Raw genomic sequence first — 25,976 nt, 5'->3', positions numbered from 1 at the left:
TATCCCACATCTATCCCACATCTATCCCACATCTATCCCACATCTATCCCACATCTATCCCACATCTATCCCACATCTATCCCACATCTATCCCACATCTATCCCACATCTATCCCACATCTATCCCACATCTATCCCACATCTATCCCACATCTATCCCACATCTATCCCACATCTATCCCACATCTATCCCACATCTATCCCACATCTATCCCACATCTATCCCACATCTATCCCACATCTATCCCACATCTATCCCAGCTCTGTAAAATTACCATGGCTAAAAAATCGGTTATACAAAAATTTCCATTTTGAAAATAAAATCCTTAAAAATTCCAAAAATATTTTATTACCGATAGACAAAACGATATTAATATTTTGAGATATTACATGATGTATTATCCTGATGTATTTATAGTCATTATTACTAATTTTAAATAATAAAAATTGTAAAACAGGAGAGTTGCCTTTTTCACAACAGTGGCAAACAGGAGAGGTACCGTTTCCACAACGGCGGTAAACAGGAGAGGTACCGTTTCTTCAACAGCGGTAAACAGGAGAGATGTCGTTTCCACAACGGCGGTAAACAGGAGAGGTACCGTTTCCACAACGACGGTAAGCAGGAGAGGTACCGTTTCCACAACGGCGGTAAACAGGAGAGGTACCGTTTCTTCAACAGCGGTAAACAGGAGAGATGTCGTTTCCACAACGGCGGTAAACAGGAGAGGTACCGTTTCCACAACGGCGGAAAACAGGAGAGGTACCGTTTCTTCAACAGCGGTAAACAGGAGAGGTGCCGTTTATTTAACAGCGGAAACAGGAGAGGTACTGTTAGGTTCCTCAGCGGCTGTCAACAAGAGAGGTGCCGTTTCTTCAACAGCAGTAAACAGGAGCGGTGCCGTTAGTTTCATAAACAGAAGTAAACAGAAGATGCCGTTAAGACTCAACAGTCGTAAACAAGAGAGCATGCTGTTACCATTAACAGAAACAGGGAAGGGTGATGCCGTTAATTCCTTCAGAAGCAGTAAACAGAAGCAGCGCTTGCCGTTATTACCCTCAACAGGCAGAAACAGTAGTAGTGACGTCATTTCCTTCAGCAGCGGCAAACAGGAGGACAGCGAGCCGTTAATTCTATCCACAACAGTAAACAGATAACGATGTATCGAGAGAGAGAGAGAGAGAGAAAGAGAGAAAGAGAGGGAGAGAAAAAGAGAGAGAGAGAGAAAGAGAGAGAGAGAGAGAGAGAGAGAGAGAGAGAGAGAGAGAGAGAGAGAGAGAGAGAGAGAGAGAGAGAGAGAGAGAGAGAAAGAGAGAGAGAAAGAGAGAGAGAAAGAGAGAGAGAGAGAGAGAGAGAGAGAGAGAGAGAGAGAGAGAGAGAGAGAGAGAGAGAGAGAGAGAGAGAGAGAGAGAGAGAGAGAGAGAGAGAGAGAGGCCTTCAAGTTACTCCTGTGATCTCACCTGCAACAAATAAACGGCTAAATTAGTGAGTTGTTTTTCAAAGTTTTTCTGAATGTTCAGTGTTGCTGAACAACACTGAACATTCAGTATGAAACATAGTCGCAACATTCATCAAGAACATTCAACGTAGCTCACAGTAGCTGCAACATTCACTGTTCTCATGCAACATCACACTGCAGTACAGCGAATACAATTGCAATTATCAATGGGATTTCAAATTAAATATAACAGAACGCTTTTAATTAGACCTTAACGATGTGAAGCATTTTCCTGGATTACATTTTTATTTAAAGTAACTACAATAACAGATTATATTACCTTCCTGCAAATTATACAATATCAGTCCCTATAACTGTCCCGAAAGTATTTCTCAGACTGAGCTGGAAAACTGATCTGAGTTCTCGCCGTTCTTGGAAGCTGCCTGGAAGCTGCCTTGATGCCAGTTAAAGGCTCTTGATTCCTGGGGGTCTATAAGAGGGAGCCAGATAATGTTCTTGCGTGGTGGGACTGGTCTGGGCCTGGTCTGGGACTGGTCTGAGCCTGGTCTGGGACTGGTCTGAGCCTGGTCTGGGACTGGTCTGGGCCTGGTCTGGGCCTAGCCCGTGGAGGCATTGACCCCCGAAAAAAATCTTCAGGCAGACAGACGTATATAAAATATACCATTCTTCTGTATGTATATAACGAAGGATATCGTACCTCAGGAGGTATATAACGAAGGATATCGTACCTCAGGAGGTATATAACGAAGGATATCGTACCTCAGGAGGTATATAACGAAGGATATCGTACCTCAGGAGGTATATAACGAAGGATATCGTACCTCAGGAGGTATATAACGAAGGATATCGTACCTCAGGAGGTATATAACGAAGGATATCGTACCTCAGGAGGTATATAACGAAGGATATCGTACCTCAGGAGGTATATAACGAAGGATATCGTACCTCAGGAGGTATATAACGAAGGATATCGTACCTCAGGAGGTATATAACGAAGGATATCGTACCTCAGGAGATATATAACGAAGGATATCGTACCTCAGGAGGTATATAACGAAGGATATCGTACCTCAGGAGGTATATAACGAAGGATATCGTACCTCAGGAGGTATATAACGAAGGATATCGTACCTCAGGAGGTATATAACGAAGGATATCGTACCTCAGGAGGTATATAACGAAGGATATCGTACCTCAGGAGGTATATAACGAAGGATATCGTACCTCAGGAGGTATATAACGAATGATGTCATATTTCCGACACTTTCTTACGAGAGGCCGAGAAATTCCTTCACTATGGGATAAATTCTTTCAAGAATTTTCAAAGTTTGTCCCAAAAAAAGTATTGGAGAAAATTCTTCAGCATGAAGACTAAGAAAAAGTATTTTAATTACAAAGGAACGATAAATTGGCAAAAAAATATATGGAAATGTTTGAATAAATTGAAACATGACGCGAGACACTTGACGAGGATACTTGACGAGGATACGTGACGAGGATACGTGACGAGGATACTTGACGAGGATACGTGACGAGGATACGTGACGAGGATACGTGACGAGGATACGTGACGAGGATACTTGACGAGGATACTTGACGAGGATACTTGACGAGGATACGTGACGAGGATACGTGACGAGGATACTTGACGAGGATACTTGACGAGGATACTTGACGAGGATACGTGACGAGGATACGTGACGAGGATACGTGACGAGGACACTTGACGAGGACACTTGACGAGGATACGTGACGAGGATACGTGACGAGGATACGTGACGAGGACACTTGACGAGGACACTTGACGAGGATACTTGACGAGGATACGTGACGAGGATACGTGACGAGGATACGTGACGAGGATACGTGACGAGGATACGTGACGAGGATACGTGACGAGGATACGTGACGTGGATACGTGACGAGGACACGTGACGAGGATACGTGACGAGGATGCGTGACGAGGATGCGTGACGAGGATACTTGACGAGGATACGTGACGAGGATACGTGACGAGGATACGTGACGAGGATACGTGACGAGGATACGTGACGAGGATATATAACCACATGTGTCAAGAACAGAAAGTTATGGTTTAGTGCATGAAAGACATATCACACTTCATGGGAGAGAGTAGTGATGCAACACTTAAGTCTGAGACTTGATCAATGCTGCAACTGACATTCCACTCTTAAGAGTGTGTTATTTAGTGCAGATGTTGCATGAACTACCTGGAGGTTACCTGGAGGTTATTCCGGGGATCAACGCCCCCGCGGCCCGGTCCATGACCAGGCCTCCCGATGGATCAGGGCCTGATCAACTAGGCTGTTACTGCTGGCCGCACGCAGTCCGACGTACGAGCCACAGCCCGGCTGATCCGGCACCGACTTTAGGTATCTGTCCAGCTCTCTCTTGAAGGCAGCCAGGGGTTTATTGGCAATTCCCCTAATGCTTGATGGGAGGCTGTTGAACAGTTTTGGGCCCCGGACACTTATGGTGCTTTCCCTTAGTGTACCAATGGCGCCCCTACTTTTTATTGGGGGCATTTTGCATCGCCTGCCCAGTCTTTTACTTTCGTAGGGAGTGATTTCTGTGTGCAGATTTGGGACCATTCCTTCCAAGATTTTCCAAGTGTAGATTATGATATATCTCTCCCTCCTGCGTTCCAACGAGTACAAGTCAAGTGCTTTCAAGCGTTCCCAGTAGTTAAGGTGCTTGACAGAACTTATACGTGCAGTAAAGGATCTCTGTACACTCTCTAGATCTGCGATTTCACCTGCTTTGTATGGAGATGTTAATGTACAGCAGTATTCCAGCCTAGAGAGAACAAGTGATTTGAAAAGGATCATCATGGGTTTGGCATCTCTCGTTTTGAAAGTTCTCATTATCCATCCTATCATTTTCTTTGCACGTGCGATCGTGGCACTGTTGTGATCCTTGAAAGTGAGATCCTCAGACATTACTACTCCCAGGTCCCTTACATTATTTTTCCGCTCTATTGTATGGCCGGAGTCAGTAGTATACTCTGTTCTAGTTATTATCTCCTCCAGTTTTCCATAACGGAGTAGTTGGAATTTGTCCTCATTGAACATCATATTGTTTACCGTTGCCCACTGGAAAACTTTGTTTATATCTTCTTGGAGGTTAACCGCGTCCTCAGCAGATGACAGCCTCATGCAGATCCTAGTATCATCCGCAAAGGATGATACGGTGCTGTGGTGTATATCTCTGTTTATGTCTGATATGAGGACAATATGAGACAATACTGTGTGTGTTAGTCACACAAACAGAAATAATAGGTATTATATAGGGCATTTAATTTAAAAAGGCAGGTGAGGAAGCATTAGGACATGTTTATTAGGAAACGTTTCGGTCCTGAGACCTTGATCAAGGTCTCAGGACCGAAAATTTTTCTAAAAAATATGTCCTAGTGTTTATTCAAATGTTTAAACCAATTCATCGGTATTAGTTACCAAGGTTAATGCTATTTAAATTAATATTTACTAAAAAGACTGCTGATCCCTCCCACACAGTATTATTCTGTTTTATTCTTGTAAATACTTCTTGTAATAATAGAAAATACAATATTTCTTAGTCACAGATACACGAAAAATATTGAATAGGGCATTTAATGTTTACTGAGTATGTAGATTGGCGATCACTCCCACACACAGTCCCCCACAGTATTACTGTGGGTGGCTCTGGTGAGTGGGTGGGTGAGCAAGGATGAGGATCTGCGTAGGGTGAGCCACCCAGGCAGCAGCGGGCACTTCCTGAGGGCGGGTGAGTGCCCTGGTCAGCGACACACGGAGACGACTGAAGGGCAGTACCAAGAGGTCTGGGTTAACACCTGAAGGAGGGGCGACGAGGGTCAGTCATGAGCTTAGATGGGGAGACGGAGTGATGACAGGGAGATGGGGAGACAGTGATAACTGGGAGATGGGGAGACATTGATAGCAGGGAGATGGGGAGACAGTGATAACAAGGAGATGGGGAGACAGTGATAACAGGGAGATGGGGAGACAGTGATAACAGGGAGATGGGGAGACAGTGATAACAGGGAGATGGGGAGAAAGTGATAACAGGGAGATGGGGAGACAGGCGTAAAGGAAAGGCTAGACAGATAAATGGGGAGAGGGGGTAGAAGAGGATAGATAGAAGAGAGCAGTAGAAGACTGACTTCATACGAGGGAATAGGTCGCAAAATCTAGGAACGATTGAGGAGACAAGAGAAGAAAAAAATCCCATGAGTTATTTTGTGTGAGGTTAGCAAAGGGAGAATAAAAGGGAAAATAAACGAGAAGTTAAAAAGGAGGATAAAGGGGAGGATAAATGGGATGATAAAGGGATAAAGGAAGGGATAAAGGAGAGAATAAAGTGGATGATAAACGAGGGATAAAAGGGAGGATAAAAGAGAGGATAAAGGGTTTACTAGATGCGAAATAAAGCTGGGAAGGAATGGGGAAAGAAGTCAGTAAAGAAGAAAAAGTGGCATGGATGGGAACAATGATAATGTTAGGCCTATCTGCAAATTATCATTATCATGAGAATATTGTAACAAAATATCATTACAAAATTAGCATAATATGTTACCCTAGATCTGTAATATTCTGTTGTAACTCAGCAGTTGATAGCGAGGGATCGAACTCGAGGCGAGAAATGACGAACCCTTTCCTGGGTAGAGCCGAGAACTCGTAAACTTTTTTTTTTCCTACCGCCGGTTCGATTCCCAGCAACCCGTGTAATCAATTTAAGCAATTTTTGAGCCAGTAAAGACCCATTTGCCATTTCCCCTTTTGGTTGGACCCAGGTAGCAGAGAATTCTTTGAATAAAACGTTTCGCCCATCATTGGCTTTATCAAGTATAAAAGAATGAGTATTGTGCGCCATGAGGTCAGGTTCGGAGAAAGACAGGTTAAATACGAGGTCATAAATTGTGAGATCAAGTCTTGGTGAGGTCAGGTATTGGTGGGAGTCAGGTGAATAAGTTTATTATCCTTACTATATAAATCGTGGGCAATGTGGGCAATTGGTGCAGTCATCATGTACATTCCACTAGGTTAGGTTTGGCAAAGATTGTCGGAAAACAGGGCGTTTCCTGACGCGGGTGTTATTCATATGATAACACGCAGCTGGAGCTTTTGGTCATCTGACCGAGGTCTTCCGCTGGCTTACCCCTCCACCCCTTTAAAAATTATGATATAAGATTTTTACATTCCACTGTTTTTCTTGGTGGTGCTGTCGTTCTGGTGGTGTAGCAATATGCTCTTTCCCAGAACATGACGTGGAAGACTGGCGATGGGCTACGGATGGATTGTTGGTTTAATCCCTTTTGCAGGCATGTTTATGTTCCAGAAGGCGTGTCTGAGGGTCTCTGCCAGTCTCTCCAACGTAAAATCTACCGTAACCACCACACGGTATGCTGTATTATTCCTGCTGTGCAAGTAGTTCTGGGTTTAGGGCGTCTGGTGAAATCCTTTTGGAAGCAGCAGTGATCCACCTCACCAGCAGTGATCCACCTCACCAGCAGTGATCTACCTCACCAGCAGTGATCCACCTCACCAGCACTGATCCACCTCATCAGCACTGATCCACGTCACCAGAACCAGTAAACAAAACAATGGAATGTACATATTGCCTACACCTATTGCCCACCACATGGGCAATAGGTACCCACCACAAATGCATCGCCACAACTGCATTGCCACAAATGCACTGCCACAAATGCATTGCCATAATTGCATCGCCACATTGCCCACCATATGGTGGGCAATAAGGCGATGCATTTGTTCATTCCTGCGTACTTGATCAAGCCTAACCTCGGGAGAAATGTCGCATTAAAAGGAATCCTCAGCTACCAGTGTCTTGATCGCCGAGTTCTCGAGTTATTAATGAAAATACTGGAGGAAGAAGAGCAGGAAAAACTTCGGTATCCACTCGAAAGTATTCCTTCAGGGATACTTAATGATCGTAGTCCCTTGAATGTGTCTCACTTTTTCTCAAACTCCTCCATCTCTCTTCCTTCCCCTCCCTTTCTTTTTTTTTCTTACACAATGGAATTACAAGGGTACACCAAGCTTTACTGTATTTACAAGCTAAGAACTAACTCACACACTCTCATTCTCTCTCTTTCATTCTCTCTTTCTCTCTCTCTCTCTCTCTCTAATCCCCCACCCTTCCTCCATACTTCCTTCCCCTTATTTTCAAATCTCTCCCACTCTCTCCTTTCCCTTTCCAATTAGCTCTTCCCGTTCCCTCTCTCCGCTAGCTCTCCCAAGATACCTCAGTTAATGACAAGGGAAGGCAGGAGGGGGTCCCTAACTACCACTAACTACCAAACGACCTAAACTTGAACCATCTGGAAGCAGTTGTAGGAAGCGACGTTAGCACCTAACTAGCTAAATACCCTCTGTGATGGGTAGCACAATGGAAAGGATATATACATTGACGTTATGTCTCTGTGTATATACATCAGACGGTCTCTCTGTGTATATACGATGAGAGGTGTATGTCTCACAGCGTATTTATACCGAGAAATGCATGTTCCTCAGCATATATACACCGAGAGGCGTATATCTCTCAGCGAATGCACACTAAGAAGTGCATATTTCTGAACGTATATACAACAAGAGGCGTATATCTCTCAGCGTATATCCACCGGGAGTGCATGTCTTTCGGTGTATATACACCGAGCTTCTAGATAAACTTAGGAGTATTAACACGTTTAGCAAACTTCAAAGACCATTTTGTTTACATCTCAGTTGGATGACACTAACACACACGACTCTGTAAACAAGACTTTAGGTCGTAGCTAAATTATCCAGCTTTAATTCTGATGATTTAAAATCATATAATGGCTATTTCAGATGACGTCCGCAATGGCTAATAAATTAAACCTTTACCACAAAAAATGGCCAAATAAATCACAAAGAATGAATAAAAATAAATCAATAAAAACATAAAAATTAAATAAATTTGGAGGAAAGTCCCAGATAGTTTAAAAATAAAATGAGGGTGTTGTATTTAAAAAAAAAATTATATATAATATATACATTATATATATATATATATATATATATATATATATATATATATATATATATATATATATATATAAATATATATATATATATATATATATATATAATATATATATATATATATATATATATATATATATATAATATATATATATATATATATATATATATATATATATATATATATATATCGTGCCGAATAGGTAAAACTTGTGATTTTGGCTTGAATAGCAATGCTCTTCTTGCCGAATAAGGCAAGCGAAATTATTGCAAACTTATCTAAATTATATTTAGTTGGCTTCGACTCAATTACATTGGGTTAGTTACAATAAGGTTATTTAAGTTTTCTAAGGTTCTTTTGGTATAAAATTATTAATTTTTACATTAATGTAAATGAAAAAAAATTTATCTTTAGACGTAAAAGAGAAAATTTTAGAAAGGACTTAATTTTAAACGAGTTCTTGCTAATTGACCAATTTTACCTATTCATCATGGTATATATTATTTAAAGATTAATGAAAAAATCATGAAATACAAAATTTAAATTTAAATACCCAGGTGCACCTGGGTTTAATTCAGGATTTTGATTCGTTTGTGTTCATGAGTAAGCGATAAATCCGTAGGGGTCATACAACCTGGGGATTAAAAAAATAATGGAACATAAACTATAGTGATGGGGACAAAGAGGCACAATACCGTGAATGGAACAATGCACAATAGGAGAGAGGAGCTTACGAAGACGTTTCGGTCAAACTTGGACCATTTACAAATTCACACCGACTTTTCAAATAGTCCAAGCAGGACCGAAAAGTCGTCGTAATTTCCTCTCTATGTCCGGGTGTGTGTGTATTGTGTAGAGAAGGAAGACTTAGGTTCTCACCAGCTGAGAGAAAGCTTTGTCTCGTGGCGTAGGCGATGTTAGAGCCACAAGCTACAGTGAGGTAGTCACCGTTCCTGTCCACCACCAGTCCTGGCACCTCCTCCTCCTCCAAGGGGTAGTTCTCAAGCTCTTCGGGCGCCTCCTGCAGGAACGGGGCCGCCCAAGGGCCACACCTCGGGGTTAAAATGGTGTCAACTTAATGTGACCCAAAAAACCTTCAAGAATATTGATCAATATTTGATTGTGTCAACAGTAGTGACCGAGTGTGGGCGATATGGAACGTTTGCGCAGTATAGTGATCAAAATTACTTTGATTTTGCTGTTGCTATGAATGAAAAGAGTGAGGTTAAGTTGTGTCAGCATAGGAATGCAAATTGAAGTCAGTAGAAAAGTCAGAGAAGGATTGGGTAGGAAATGTGAAATGTCAGGGTGAGGGAGGAGATACGTAATATCAGAGTGAGGAGAAGCTGTGAGAGATAAATCTGGAATCACCAGTGTGAAACACGAAATCGCTTGAGAAATAATATGTGCTAGAGGAAGAATTAGGGAGCTGCAAATATCTAGCGAAGTCGTAACAATAAAAACGAAAAACTCGCGTAATAGAGAAGCTATGAAGCAAGATGGCGTTAGAAAGATGGAGTAATGGAGTAAATAGTTAAAAATGGTAAAAAAAAACAGAAGCTCAGACAAAATAATAGATGAAAATTGCGACAAATAAAGGAGTAACAAGCGGTTTAAAGGGAATATTTACAAGTGTTATAAACTACAGTGTTGCACACGCAGGTGTCCCGAGTTGGTACTCCCGTAGTTGTAACACTGTTGTGTGTATATCTGTAGTAAACGATAACTTGGGGCCTCCTACGAGTGCAACATCCTGTGTTACAAAGGTTAAGAATGTGTCAAGGTGGAGATAGAGAGTCATTGACTAACTTAGCTGTGGTACGGCTTTCTAGGTTATCATTACATAATGGGTATCGTACGCTAAAATGTATGACAGGTCAATTATGTTCAGATATTTTCCAGAATTATAAAAAATGAAGAGGAGGAGGAAGATGAAGAGAATAAAAGGAATAAATGAATGCAAACTTTCAAGAAATCTCTTGAGATTACTATGATGACCAGAAAGGTTAAGGCACAAACGGAACGAGAGAGAGAGAGAGAGAGAGAGAGAGAGAGAGAGAGAGAGAGAGAGAGAGAGAGAGAGAGAGAGAGAGAGAGAGAGAGAGAGAGAGAGAGGACTCAGAAAGAAGAAAGCAGCAAAGAGGCAAATGAAAAAAAGACCGATAAACAGAATAGCATTGAAAGGAAGAGCAGAAAGATCAGCAGACATTCAGGTCCGTCCCACACAAGATCATACAACAACCTCTGGCAATAACTTGCGTCACTACTTTTCACAACAGAAACAAGTGTGTAGCTTCATCAGTCCCCCACCATCCCCCCTCCCCCCCCCGCACAGTATTTGTAACGTTACACACACATTATGGTGGATGGTTAAAGACATGTGCAGCTGCGGGGTATCTTGATGGCTGAAATATTTCGCCTACATAGTAGGCTTCTTGAGTTAATACAGAGGCAGCAGATGTAGCAGTGAAGTGGTGATGCAATCAGTCCGTCAATCTTGGAGAAATAGTACTTGAGGTGGTCAGTCCCTCAGTCTGGAGAAGAGTTCAACTCCATGGAGCTCAAATCTTCTCCAGGCTGAAGGTTAGGTTATGTAAGGTTTGTCAGGAAATAGGACAAGTTTTTCCTGACGCGGGTCTTAGCCATGTGATGACCCACAGCTGGAGCTTTTGGTTATCTGACTGACGCCTTCCGCTGGCTTACTGGTCCACCCCTTTAAAATTATTAGGGCTTTAAGTGTATCTTTCTAGGCTGATGGACTCATAAATCTCCATCTCACTACTACACCTGCTGCCTCTGTATTTGACTGACGAAGCCTACTGTGTAGGCGAAACATTTCAACAATGAAGATAATCAACTGTTGCACATATGTCTTAATCAACTTATCGGTGTTTTATACCATTTTCAAGACAATATATCACAAGGGCAGGCCACAACACTGACACACTACAATCAACACTCACCCTTCCTTCATCCCAGAGCTTGATCGCGTAGTCATAGGGACCGTTCGGGCACTTCAAGATATAACCCTTGAACTCATACCCTTCTTCCAAGGTGAACTTTCCTCCTCGTTTCTGGGCACTATCATGGGTACCTCTCGTACTCGCTGTCTTCTTGTCCTCACTGGTAGTAGCTGCTGAGACATCCCCTCCCACACAGTCTTCCTTCTCGCTGCTTCCTTTGCTGCTGATTCTTGCCGTCTCCTGTCCTTCCTTATTTTTTCTTTCTGGTTCGATTTTCTGGGTTATGGCTGTTTCCTTCAGAGTCTTTGACTGAAGTTCTGACGTAATATCACCACGCTCTGAAGGTCTGAACTTGCTCTCTGATGTTATTGTTCCACTCTCTGTAGCTTCTGATGTTACCGTTCCACTCTCTCTGGCTTCTGATGCTATTGTTTCACTCTCTGTGGCTTCTGATGCTATTGTTCCACTGTCTGGGGCAGCTGATGCTATTGTTCCACTCTCTGTGGCTTTTGGTGCTCTTGTTCCACTCTCTGTGACTTCTGATGTTATTGTTCCACTCTCTGTGGCTTCTGATGTTATTGTTCCACTCTCTGTGGCTTCTGATGTTATTGTTCCACTTTCTGTGGCTTCTGATGCTATTGTTCCGTTCTCTGTGGCTTCTGATGCTATTGTTCCGTTCTCTGTGGCTTTTGGTGCTATTGATCCACTCTCTGTGGCTTCTGATATTATTATTCCACTCTCTGTGGCTTCTGATGTTATTGTTCCACTTTCTGTGGCTTCTGATGCTATTGTTCCACTCTCTGTGGCTTCTGATGCTATTGTTCCACTCTCTGTGGCTTCTGATGCTAGTGTTCCACTCTCTGTGACTTCTGATGTTATTGTTTCTGATGCTATTGTTCCATTCTCTGTGGCTTCTGATGCTATTGTTCCACTCTCTGTGGCCTCTGATGCTATTGTTCCACTCTCTGTGGCTATTGTTCCAATCTCTGTGGCCTCTGATGCTATTGTTCCACTCTCTGTGGCCTCTGATGCTATTGTTCCACTCTCTGTGGCCTCTGATGCTTTCCACTCTCTGTGGCCTCTGATGCTCTCTGTGGCCTCTGATGCTATTGTTCCACTCTCTGTGGCTTCTAATGCTATTGTTCCATACTCTGTGGCTTCTGATGCTATTGTTCCACTCTCTGTGGCCTCTGATGCTATTGTTCCACTCTCTGTGGCTTCTGATGCTATTGTTCCACTCTCTGTGGCTTCTGATGCTATTGTTCCACTCTCTGTGGCTTCTGATGCTATTGTTCCACTCTCTGTGGCTTCTGATGCTATTGTTCCACTCTCTGTGGCCTCTGATGCTATTGTTCCACTCTCTGTGGCCTCTGATGCTATTGTTCCACTCTCTGTGGCCTCTGATGCTATTGTTCCACTCTCTGTGGCCTCTGATGCTATTGTTCCACTCTCTGTGGCCTCTGATGCTATTGTTCCACTCTCTGTGGCCTCTGATGCTATTGTTCCACTCTCTGTGGCCTCTGATGCTGTTGTTTCACTCTCTGTGGCCTCTGATGCTATTGTTCCACTCTCTGTGGCTTCTAATGCTATTGTTCCACTCTCTGTGGCTTCTGATGCTATTGTTCTACTCTCTGTGGCCTCTGATGCTATTGTTCCACTCTCTGTGGCTTCTGATGCTATTGTTCCACTCTCTGTGGCTTCTGATGCTATTGTTCTACTCTCTGTGGCCTCTGATGCTATTGTTCCACTCTCTGTGGCCTCTGATGCTATTGTTCCACTCTCTGTGGCCTCTGATGCTATTGTTCCACTCTCTGTGGCCTCTGATGCTATTGTTCCACTCTCTGTGGCCTCTGATGCTATTGTTCCACTCTCTGTGGCTTCTAATGCTATTGTTCCACTCTCTGTGGCTTCTGATGCTATTGTTCCAATCTCTGTGGCCTCTGATGCTATTGTTCCACTCTCTGTGGCTTCTGATGCTATTGTTCCACTCTCTGTGGCCTCTGATGCTATTGTTCCACTCTCTGTGGCTTCTGATACGCTGACTGATGCTCTGACAATGCTCTCTATAGCATTTGATTCGCTAGCTGATGCTTTGATTTCGCTCTTTGAGGCTTCGACTCCACCCTCAGTGCCCTTTGATTCTCTTTCTGACATCCTGATCCTATCGTCGGAAGACGTAGACTTGAGCTTTTGTTTCTTAGCGCCATCTCTTGAAAACTTTGATTCGCTCTCAGAGGTTCTGATCCCATATCTTGAGGGTTTCGGATCACTTTCAGAAGTTCTAGCCATACCAGCACTTTCAGAGGTTCTGATCCTATTTCTTTTGGGCTTCGAATCACTTTCAGAGGTTCTGGTCTTACTATAACTTTTTGAAGCCTTTGATTCACTCTCAGATGTTCTGATTCCAATTTTTGAGGGCTTCGATTCGCTCTCTGAAATATTTCCTTTATCTCCTGCAACTTTTCTTTCACACTCTGATGTTCGTGTCCCATTTCTCGACGTCTTAGAATCGCTTTCAAAGGTTCGAGTCTTCCCTCTTGAAGCCTTTGTTTCACTTTCAGACGTTCGTGTCTTCCCTTTTGAAGCCTTTGTTTCACTTTCAGACGTTCGTGTCTTCCCTTTTGAAGCCTTTGTTTCACTTTCAGACGTTCGTGTCTTACCTTTCGAAGCCTTTGCTTCACTTTCAGACGTTCGTGTCTTCCCTTTCGAAGCCTTTGCTTCACTTTCAGACGTTCGTGTCTTCCCTTTCGAAGCCTTTGCTTCACTTTCAGACGTTCGTGTCTTCCCTTTCGAAGCCTTTGCTTCACTTTCAGACGTTCGTGTCTTCCCTTTCGAAGCCTTTGCTTCACTTTCAGACGTTCGTGTCTTCCCTTTCGAAGCCTTTGCTTCACTTTCAGACGTTCGTGTCTTCCCTTTCGAAGCCTTTGCTTCACTTTCAGACGTTCGTGTCTTCCCTTTCGAAGCCTTTGCTTCACTCTCTGATGTTCTTGCTTTACTTTTTGAAGTCTTCGAGTCACGTTCTGAAGTTCGGGTTCCGCCTCTCGCCTCTCTGGCGGCCTCACGAGCCTTGATCCTCACTAAGTTACAGCGGCGTATGTAGATACAGGAGTCAACCGCCAACAGCTGTTTTCGGGAGGTGGATCTGGAGGAAGAGGTGCGGGATGTAAAGGAGTGAGAGGTGTAGAGGCGACAAGCTGGAAAGGAGCAGGAAGCGAGAAAGAAAAGGTGCTAGTTTCTTGTGCTCCTCAAATCCATCCTATGGACGGTAGTGCAAGAACATTTGGATGCACTGTAGGCCTAGGAAATAGGTCCTGAGAGGGTTAACAGGGGTAGATTTTGGATTTATATCTACAACTGTCTTATCTGTTCAAAGCAGAAGTTTGGAGGAGGAAGGAATGACTTAAAGAACGCAGGGACCAAATAATCATTCTGAAATCTATTACATATATATAACGCTGCTACACTCTATTAAATACACGGACACGGTAGTTACACCGTCAGTGATTAAACTCAGCCACACTTACATCAGGCACTAAATGTTAAACAGAACAAAAAGGCACAATACCGTGACTGGAACAATACACAGATAACCTGTACATAAGAGAGAAGCTTATGACGACGTTTCGGTCCAACTTGGACCATTTACGAAGTTAAAATATTGCCAGTTAATAAAAACTTTAATACAGTTAACTGAAACAGCGTCCTGGAGGGTAAACTTGCAGACAGACGTTTAAAATATGTCACAGCCAACTGCGTACCCCAAGCTGCACTGAGAGGAGCATGATCCCCATAGACACAGGAGACAGTGAAAGAGGTAGGTAAGTATGTGTGTTTGTGTTTGTGTTTTCCCTAGTCTCAACCTCGGTATTATGCAGGATACTGCATTGTAATAATGTTTATATAATATAGTGTTTGTATTATGGGGAGAAAAGCTCAATAAAAATAGCTTTAGTACTTAAGCGGACGCGTATTGTATGGTAGGTGGACGCTGAGATATCTTCGTAACACGTCCTGCAGAGTCTATATCGTTTGCTGCTCCTCTGTCGAGTTCACTGAGCCTGCAGCATCCCAGGGACAATCTGATGATTGTAGCGCTCAAAGTCATAAGGGAAGAGTGTGCTATGGATCACATTTGGTACATCAGTTTTCACCTCTGTATCTACCGTTTTATTTACACGGGACACAGACCTGGCCCAGACAGACCTGGCCCAGGACACAGACCTGGCCCAGACACAGACCTGGCCCAGACACAGACCTGGCCCAGACAGACCTGGCCCAGGACAGAGACCTGGCCCAGACACACACCTGGCCCAGGACACAGACCTGGCCCAGGACAAAGACCTGCCCAGGACAAAGACCTGGCCCAGGACAAAGACCTGGCCCAGGACATAGACCTGGCCCAGGACACAGACCCGGCCCAGGACAAAGACCTGGCCCAGGACAAAGACCTGGCCCAGGACAAAGACCTGGCCCAGGACAAAGACCTGGCCCAGGACACAGATCTGGCCCAGACACAAACAAAACTCACGAGTCTTCACGCTAGGTGAGAAGACACATCAGTCACTCTGGAATCACTTTATGGAATCGTTTATGACACGAGTGTGCAGAGAACTCTGAATACAAGTAAACTGCGAATAAGATTCCACTGTGGCCAGCATCCTGGATGAGAGATGCGAGGATGAGATAATACCAGTGACATTTTTATGCTGACCTGGAGCGTTTCGAGTGGCTCGGTTGGCAGTACAGTCAGCACACGCACTGAATGTCCGCGTTTCGATCCCTGGCACGGATGGAAACGTTGGGCACGTTTCCTCACACCAGCTCCTTGCCACCTAACAGTAAGCAGGTGGCATCCAGGGGATGATAGCACATCTTAAGATATAGCTATGCTTTGAAAATAAGCTGAAGTAGTGAAACAGTTCTTAGCTTGTAAAACTGATGTGTAAAAAAAAAAAATCAAAATTTATTCTTGCTTACTTTGATCCTTCACTAACGATGTTTTACCATCAAGGATCAAGATGATCACCATACCTCGGCGCTTATAACTTCCCATCCACTACTGGCTAGCATTTTTCATCAAGCAAGAAAGGCAGGGAGAGAATTTGATCTTCCAAGCTGCAAATTTAATTTACTCTCCAGGATAGATGAGGGCTGGGTCAGCCCCGTCTGATAAGCAGAGGTTCTCTTCCCTCTCATTTGCAAAAAAAGTAGTGCAAGAGAGAATGTTCATTGAGTCTAAGCCTTAAACTTTCACCGGGTTCGTTGTTTCCTTCCTGTCAGGTATTCTCTGGTCCATTGCAGCTCTATTCCTGCCTGTTTCTGTAGCTTTTGTACCAATCTCTTATGCGGTACTGTGTCGAAAGCCTTCTTTGCGGTCCAAGAAAATTCAATCTACCTTAAACAGGTGAGTGGACACCCAGCTCCTCACTGAAGAGATCTAGAACGACGTCTCCAGAATCACTTAAAGATCCTGAGAACAGGACACACTAAATGTGCCAGCGCAAAGCTATAACTCCAGGAGAACGCGACCAAATAAATACAGAAACGAAGGTTGTAGCCATATTTATGCCTGGAATAGCACTAGACTGCATGCAGCTGGAACCTGAACCACTAATTTATTCTACAGGTGGGGTGAGAGTACCTTTAATACAACCAGTGACAACAATAAGTCCATTTTAAACTTCTTCCAATGGGAAATCCATGTTTGAGCCTTGTGTGTGCACTCCCCCACCCACTCACACTTCCTTCTCCCCCCTCTCCCCCTCCACACACACCTTGACCATCCTTTCCCCAAGCACACACACTCACCTGCACGTGTCATTGAGATGGTCTGAGGGACTGTAGTCGAAGATGTGAATGACAGGGTCGTCCACTAGTGCTCCTTCCACCTCCAGTGTACCTTTGTAGAGAGGCATCCTCACGCTGACGCTACCAGAGGTATATATAAAGTCTACATTTACAAATTGTCTGAGAAGAGACTGTGACAAAGAAAATACGATGAATATGAAAAAAAAAATTAATGCGAATTTGAATTACTGGGTTATTAGGAAATACTTTTCATTTACAACGAATTTAGGGGCTAAAGATGATTCTACTTTTCTTTATTTTAAAGCTTAACAAATTTTGGCACTGACAACAGTCCGATAGCGCCCAGGCATCTCTCCTGTACTGCTGAAGATGACCTCGGATGGAGATCGGAATATACAGTTTCTTTCTGCACTGTTTCCGCTTTTATGTGAGTTTCCTCAGTTCGCTGGCAACAGATGTACGGAGAACTTTCTATACGTCTCCACCCATAGTCACAGTCTTAAGCGGATTGAATTGTGAGATACAGAACGAGATATGCGAGTTCAAAAATTATACTAGATCGCTAGTTACATTTAGTGAGTAATAAGGTTATGGTGATAGTTATGGCGTCATTGAGGCGTGTGGGGGAAGTTAGGGAGGAGAGACACCAGTGTTGGTACTGAAGAGGCGGCGTCTGGGGGAAGTTAGCAAGGAGACTACAGTGTTGGTACTGAAGAGGCAGCGTCTGGGGGAAGTTAGGGAGGAGACACACCAGTGTTGGTATTGTAGAAGCTGAATCCTTAAAAAACAGATCTCGTAACAACGTTTCAATTACAGTTGTGTGTTGTAGATAGTGGAAATACTTGATATCACCAGCCTCTTGTTATCGCCTGTACCCAGGGTTGATGCGGCGATAAGACTACTCCACACAATAATGATAAAGAAGCATTCAAAGGTACCTAAACTGCACTTGTTGGATTTAAACTTCCAAGAAACTTCAGTGATAACATGGCACAAATAATTAGCATTAATCCCGATACAGTGCGAGGTAAAGAAACGAGTACAACACTTTGGATATATTTAATATTTTACCCACTGGAGACTTTTTTTTTTTAATCCAATGGATTAAAAGGCTCGCTGAGCCTCGATTCTGTGGTCTGACAATCGTCAGAGATCCAGCCCAGTATTCTCAGGTTCCCGGTCCAACAAACCAGTGTTGGCATACATACATATATACATACATACATGAATAATTAAAGCATAATGAGCACTTATCAATGTTCAATAATAGCTCATATGGAGGCAGACAATCAAAAGATTGATCTATAAATTCTGATCCCCTTCTAAAGGACCCCAGTGGAAACAAGTCACTTTGGCTTATTTCCACTGCTGCTATGTACGATAATCTAACTGTATTTGTGTATACATAAATAAACTTGCTTATTTTGGGATCCTCTATGTACATATCTACATATGCGCAGGATCCGAAGGGAATAGACCAGCCAAAAAAACTTTGGCACGCTTTATTTGATTCGTTCTGTTTTATTCAATAAACCACGGAATGGATGGGGGTTGCACCCATGGCGAGTGAGTTCTAAAATTCAGAGTCCAGAGCGTTAACCACTACGGTGGAACCGTGAATGCACAAGTCAACAAATCATTGCTGCAGCAGCAACCACACCTACGTCGTTCAGCAAGAAACGTACTGAAATGACCGTGGCTGGCATCATCCTTACAGCAGGTAGAGCAGTCAGCGTTTAGACCACCTTAGAGCGCTGGGGACGGCAGTGTTCAGACCACCTTAGAGCGCTGGGGACGGCAGTGTTCAGACCACCTCAGAGCGCTGGGGACGACAGAGCACTGTTAAGGTTGATGAATGGCAGCTGCACAGTCTCTGCAGCGGGTATATTACCTTTCTTTCAAGATTAAAGAGAACTGAATGATGCAAATGAGTTATTTTTTATTTTGCTTATCTGTTGTTCCCTTCGGACACTTGGACATATGTTAAATCTCACGAGGCCATATGCCGTTTATTTGTGCGCTTTTAACCACGTATTTCGAATGATCCAAGTTTACAGTAATTTTCACAATCAAACGTTGTTGTTATAACTTAAGTAATGATCCTCGTATATTTGTGTTATATTACACACACATACACAAATATCCACATACGCACACACACACTCATCTTCCAGAGATGGAACACGGTAACAAGGAGTCGCAAATGGAAGTTGAAGACTCAGATGAGTCACAGGGATGTTAGGAAGCATTTCTTCAGTCACAGAGTTGTCAGGAAGTGGAATAGTCTGGGAAGTGATGTAGTGGAGGAAGGACCCATACATGGCTTTAAGAAGAGGTATGATAAAGCTCATGCAGCAGGAAGAGTAACCTAGTAGCTACAAGTGAAGAGGCGGGGCCAGGAGCTACGAATCGACCCCTGCAACCACAATTAAGTAAGTACAATTAGGCGAGTGTACACACGCGCGCGCGCACTCACACACAAAATCTACAATGTAATTTTAATTTGACTTAATTAACCATACATTTCGTTTATTAAATCTGTGAAACGTTGGCATCAGAAACAGTATTATTCTTTACTAGACAAAGCCATTTCTTCAAACTGTTCTTAGCAAAGAACAGTTTGAAGAACTGTTCCGTCCACAGAAGGGGCCGTCCCTCATCCAGGCACTGGCCAAACCGGAGTGTGCTTAACCTGACAGCAGCGTCAACAATCCTTACGTACGTGCCTCCCTCCTATCCCCTTTACCACTCTTTACTACACCATGGCGCACACTCCCAACACAGACATGTAAAGACTCTCTAATGATCGCAACGCCAGAGTGACCTCTGACTTTCAACAATAAAAATGTTTTGGTTTTTCTTTGGGGCTTATTGTAATGAAACTGACCATTAGGTATTACAATGGCCCCGAGGGAGAGGGTGGGATGCTTTCATGATTAAATGTTACCTGCTGATGGCCTTTGTGAGTGGGAGTGTGTCATTACGTGTATTTGGCCTTTGTATGAGTGGAATGCTACATAGTATATGTATTGTGAGTAGGACAGTTTAAAGTAGGTGGGTGGACTTCAAATTCCAAGCCAATTATGAGGGATGTCTCTCCTATTAAATACCTATCATCTGTTATCTATAATTTTAGAGGTAAGGATAACAATTCTGATCCTGCCTAAACTACTCAACTTGCTCCATTGCCACCCATAATCCTGTGGATTGATGCTTCTGCTTTCAGTTTCACTGAGACTAAGACACTGAGAATCAGTTTCCAGACTGAGGGACCGATTACCTCATCTTCCACGGCTTGTGGGTACAGCTATGCAAAACTGAGGGGACGACTGATTACCTTATCTCACACTGGTTTTACATATCTCTGTGTTGAGTTGAAAACACCAATGGGTATACCTAGAGAGGGTTTCGGGGGTCAACGCCCCCGCGGCTCAGTCTGAGACCAGGCCTCGGTGGTCTTCAAAGAAAAGCACCCAAGTATTTCACATGAATCGAATTCTTTTCTTTCAGGTTGTACCTCAGCAAACTGAGGTACAGGTGGACGTGTAACAATCTTATGTCTTGAGCAGCTTAGAAGTGAGTACCAGGATACCTCGTGACACTGTTGTGGCTACCACAACTACCGCCACTATTTCCCCTACCTCTACCGGGATGAGTATTGTTCCCTCGGTAGTGAGCGAAACGTTGCCACAATAAAATATCACATTAGTTGCATCTGTCTCCATTTTCCTAACAACCTAGCATTCTGGTGGCTGTGCTGCTCACAGATTCCGATTGATATTAATAATAATAATAATAATAATAATAATAATAATAATAATAATAATAATAATAATAATAATAATAATATTATCTTTGTTTCTACAAGTGCATGTACAAAACCATAGATGACATCAATGACATACTATTATATAGAAAGCCCAACTCTATAGACACCACCAACACGTTGTTGGGGTGCATTCTTTACCAGGATGCTTCTAACAGTCCGTGAAGTTGCAAAGGTTCCAGCCTCTCCTATTTGGGACAAACTGGAAAGTCACTGGAGGTGAGAATGTACCAGCACTGCTATTCCATACGTATACCACAGGAGTCGAACGCGATTTTCAACCATATTAGAGCCTGTAATGACCTTGCAAATTGGCTGGAAGCGAGAATCATCTTTCCTTGTTCCTCCTGGCTTGAAAGGAATATTGTAGAATCGGCAATTATTAAGTATGATAGGCAGTCATTATACAATATCAGTGATGGGCTGTTCAAATTAGATGCGTTTTTAGTTGAAGCAATATTACACAGTTTAAAATTGGGCTTTTATATGAATGCATCGCCGAGGAATTAATGCCTTTTTTCCTGCAGTTTCTGAAGGTTGAGCCAGAGTTTGCCTCAGAATTATGTGGGATGAATATCGGTGGCCATCTTCTTATTGCAAATGCCTCCCCCCCCCCATATGTTAATGAGCCCTGTTTCCTGTTAATTAACTTTTAGAAGTCTTCCCTCTATATGCTAGGGTTTTCTCTCTTCATTTAAAGAACACGTTTCCTGTGGAGGACACAGTATAATTGCCAGTGACTTCTGTGTCACAGACAATATATTTATATACGCATTTAAAGTTATTGTCATAGCGGAATATTATTGACACGTTAATTTAGTTTAGGTTACAATATCAATGCTCGTGGGATTTTTCTAATGCTATAATATTCATCCTTCTGGCTGTTGTGCCTGTGGGCACTTCCGGTACCCTCTCCTCTCTCCCTCCCTTTCTCGCTCACTCTAGTGAAGGTCCTCTGGGGAACGTATCTGCGTGGAAACTCTCCTCTTTTCTGCAATTTTGCAAGTTCCTGATGATGTGTTGATTGCAACACGAAATGCCTAGAGCTGTCATTCTACTCCCCCCGTGGTTGTTTTGCATCTTGTATCGCTTGGTTTGCGAAATTTGATTAATATATATATATATATATATATATATATATATATATATATATATATATATATATATATATATATATATATATATAAATATATACAGTCATGGTAATGGACTCGTGAAATCGTAATAACACGATTACAAGCAAAATCACAAAACGGATGTGGTTTTGAAACCATGGCTGGCCTTGCCTGGCATGTCTAGTCTCGGACTGGGGTACTCCATCTAGGCTGGTCAGCCTAGCCACCACAGCCTTGGAGGCTGAAACAGCGGCTTCATTCGCAATAACACTTTTGCAAACCGATCACGGCCGAATGGTTAGCGCACTGGTCTGAGTTTTGGGACTCACTCGCCGTGGGCTCAAACCCCAACCGTTCTCTGATTTATTTATCAGTTTCCGGTATAAGTTAATTATCAGATATTCCATGCACAAAGGCTCATGAACCCCCATAACACATGTGCTCAGACATACATGTGAGTCAATAACAGTGTAGACTCACGAAAGATCTTAAATACTCATAACACCTGAACCCTGAAACACGCGAGCTGTTTGGAGGGCGCGTCATTCACAGAACACATGCACGTAACAGCCCTCAAACACCTGTGCCAGGAAACAGGAACACGGGGGTAGCACTTTTCGACAGACTTTAGCAACGCCAAATTAGGTAATTCTATTTAGCAGAGAACTTGACGAGGCTAGACGAGTACAAAACGAGCTCTGGCATAGGTAAACTGAGAAGTAAACTAGCAAGAGGATAGATGGTTTACACATAGGCGAACTTACAACGGGATAAAAGGTTTAGGCACGGGTTAACTTGCAAAAGGAAAATAAACAGAGGCAGGTGGATAACGAGTTCCGGGATAGGTAAATTCACAACAGGCGAGGGAGAGCGAAACAGGTCAACGGGCTCTACCACAGGTAAACCCAAAACACGTAAAGGAGACAGACAGTTCAACAGGGTTTAGCACAGACCGGCTAACAAGACAAACAGATCAACACAAGCACAACCCAACTCACAACAGGCAAAGAAGAATCGAAAACAGGGGAAACACGGGGAGAAACTGCGCAGCTCCTGGTGCACCAGACTGACAAACTGACAGACTGGCTGGAGAGAGACAATCACCTCCCACCATCAACACTTATCTTCTGATAACATTCACCTCTGCCTCCCACCACGTGGACTGAAGCAACCCATAACTACAGCCACATTTTTAAACGTGGGAAAACGCACGTTTGAGATCTTTACAATAAGCCATCTGGCTGTTAGACATAAGTCACTCCTCTTATTTTTCGGTGTTGGGAATTTATTATATATATATATATATATATATATATATATAGATATATATATATATATATATATATATATATATATATATATATATATATATATATATATATTCGTTATGGGCCGAAGTATCGACCATTTCTCTGGTATCGGATTAAGTACAGTCAGTACAGCCGACACTTAAAACATTAATATTATGTCTGTTTATAAAAAAATCAGCATTAGCACTTTTCCTCACGATTGTGAGACACACACACACACACACACACACACACACACACACACACACACACACACACACACACACACAGAACGAGTCCTTGGTTCACTCAAAAGTGTAGGGAGGCAAAAACTAGGTATACTAGAGAATGGAAAAGGTACAGAAGACAGAGAACTCAGGAAAATAGAGAGATTAGCCGAAGAGCCAGAAACGAATATGCACAGATAAGAAGGGAGGCTCAGCGACAATATAAAAATGACATAGCATCGAAAGTCAAGACAGACCCGAAGCTGTTGTACAGCCACATCAGGAGGAAAACAACAGTCAAGGCCCAGGTAATCAGACTGAGGAAGGGTGATGGGGAATTCACAAGAAACGACCGACAGGTATGTCAGGAGCTCAACACGAGATTTAAAGAAGTATTTACAGTGGAAACCAGTAGGACGCCAGGAAATCAGAACAGGGGGATACACCAGCAAGTGCTGGATGAGGTACATATAACCAAGGAGGAGGTGAAGAAGCTGCTATGCGAACTTGACACCTCAAAGGCGGTGGGACCAGACATCTCTCCGTGGGTCCTTAAAGAGGGAGCAGAGATATTGTGTGTGCCATTAACAAAGATCTTCAACACATCATTTGAAACTGGGCAACTCCCTGAGGTATGGAAGATGGCAAATGTAGTCCCAATTTTTAAAAAGGGAGACAGACATGAGGCACTAAGCTACAGACCTGTATCACTAACGTGTATAGTATGCAAGGTCATGGAGAAGATCATCAGGAGGAGAGTGGTGGAGCACCTGGAAAGAAACAAGTGTATAATTGACAACCAGCACGGTTTCAGGGAAGGAAAATCCTGTGTCACAAACCTACTAGAGTTTTATGACAAGGTGACAGAAGTAAGACAAAAGAGAGAGAGGGGTGGATCGACTGCATTTTTTTGGACTGCAAGGCCTTCGACACAGTTCCTCACAAGAGGTTACTGCAAAAGCTAGAGGATCAGGCACACATAACAGGAAAGGCACTGCAATGGATCAGAGAATACCTGACAGGGAGGCAACAACGAGTCATGGTACGTGACGAGGTGTCAGAGTGGGCGCCTGTGACAAGCGGGATTCCACAGGGGTCAGTCCTAGGACCTGTGCTGTTCTTGGTATATGTGAACGACATAACGGAAGGGATAGACTCAGAAGTGTCCTTGTTTGCAGATGATGTGAAGTTAATGAGAAGAATCAAATCGGATGAGGATCAGGCAGGACTACAAAGAGACCTGGACAGGCTACAAGCCTGGTCCAGCAACTGGCTCCTTGAGTTTAACCCTGCCAAATGCAAAGCTATGAAGATTGGGGAAGGGCAAAGAAGACCGCAGACACAATATAGTTTAGATGGCCAAAGACTGCAAATCTCACTCAAGGAAAAAGATCTGGGGGTGAGTATAACACCGAGCATATCTCCTGAGGCGCACATTAATCAGATAACTGCTGCAGCATACGGGCGCCTGGCAAACCTACGGATAGCGTTCCGATACCTCAGTAAGGATTCGTTCAAGACTCTGTATACCATTTACGTCAGGCCCATACTGGAGTATGCAGCACCAGTTTGGAATCCACACCTAGTCAAGCACGTCAAGAAATTAGAGAAAGTGCAAAAGTTTGCAACAAGACTAGTCCCAGAGCTACGGGGATTGTCCTACGAAGAAAGGTTGAGGGAAATAGGCCTGACGACACTGGAGGACAGGAGGGTCAGGGGAGACATGATAACGACATATAAAATACTGTGCGGAATAGACAAGGTGGGCAAAGACGGGATGTTCCAGAGAAGGGACACAGACACAAGAGGTCACAATTGGAAGTTGAAGACTCAGATGAATCAAAGTGATGTTAGGAAGTATTTCTTCAGTCATAGAGTAGTCAGGCCGTGGAATAGCCTAGAAAGTGACATAGTGGAGGCGGGAACCATACAGAGTTTTAAGGCGAGGTATGATAAAGCTCATGGGGCAGGGAGAGAGAGGACCTAGTAGCAATCAGCGAAGAGGCGGGGCCAGGAGCTATGACTCGACCCCTGCAACCACAAATAGGTAAGTACAAATAGGTGAGTGTACACACGCACACACATGCACACACACACACACACGCACGCGCACACACACACGCACACAAACACACGCACACACGCGCACACACACGCACAAACACACACACGCACACACACGCACACACGCACACACGCACACGCACACACACATACACACACACGCGCACGCACACACACACACACACA

The 25,976-nt window shown here is 43.4% G+C and overlaps 1 protein-coding gene and 1 long non-coding RNA gene across 2 annotated transcripts in view; both read right to left on the bottom strand.

Moving 5' to 3' along the window:
* Nucleotides 1-25,976, bottom strand: part of LOC138854916 (uncharacterized) — a 415,629-nt gene that overhangs the window by 212,827 nt on the left and 176,826 nt on the right. The window lies entirely within an intron of this gene.
* On the bottom strand, nt 332-23,352 carry LOC128700141 (mucin-22). Its single transcript, XM_053793112.2, has 6 exons — nt 23,209-23,352; nt 17,270-17,389; nt 11,462-14,603; nt 9,378-9,519; nt 5,097-5,307; nt 332-1,458 (listed from the first exon to the last, which is right to left on the bottom strand). The coding sequence occupies exons 1-5, from the start codon at nt 23,322-23,324 to the stop codon at nt 5,144-5,146; spliced, it is 3,684 nt and encodes a 1,227-aa protein (XP_053649087.2). The 5' UTR covers nt 23,325-23,352; the 3' UTR covers nt 332-1,458; nt 5,097-5,143.

The sequence above is a fragment of the Cherax quadricarinatus genome, chromosome 74, assembly GCF_038502225.1.
Source record: "Cherax quadricarinatus isolate ZL_2023a chromosome 74, ASM3850222v1, whole genome shotgun sequence".
NCBI classification, from domain to species: Eukaryota; Metazoa; Arthropoda; class Malacostraca; order Decapoda; family Parastacidae; genus Cherax; species Cherax quadricarinatus.
Note: the sequence above shows the minus strand (reverse complement) of the source record. Positions and strands in the feature narration are given on the sequence as shown.

Bases quoted from the DNA above. Each gene is read 5' to 3' on its own strand.
- LOC128700141 (XM_053793112.2), bottom strand. From the start codon at position 23,324: ATGGTGGGAGGTGATTGTCTCTCTCCAGCCAGTCTGTCAGTTTGTCAG. The intron at 14,604-17,269 runs GTGAGTGTGTGT...CTCTTCCTCCAG, and splicing joins CATCTCAATGACACGTGCAG to ATCCACCTCCCGAAAACAGC. The intron at 9,520-11,461 runs GTGAGTGTTGAT...CCGTTCCTGCAG, and splicing joins AGCTCTGGGATGAAGGAAGG to GAGGCGCCCGAAGAGCTTGA.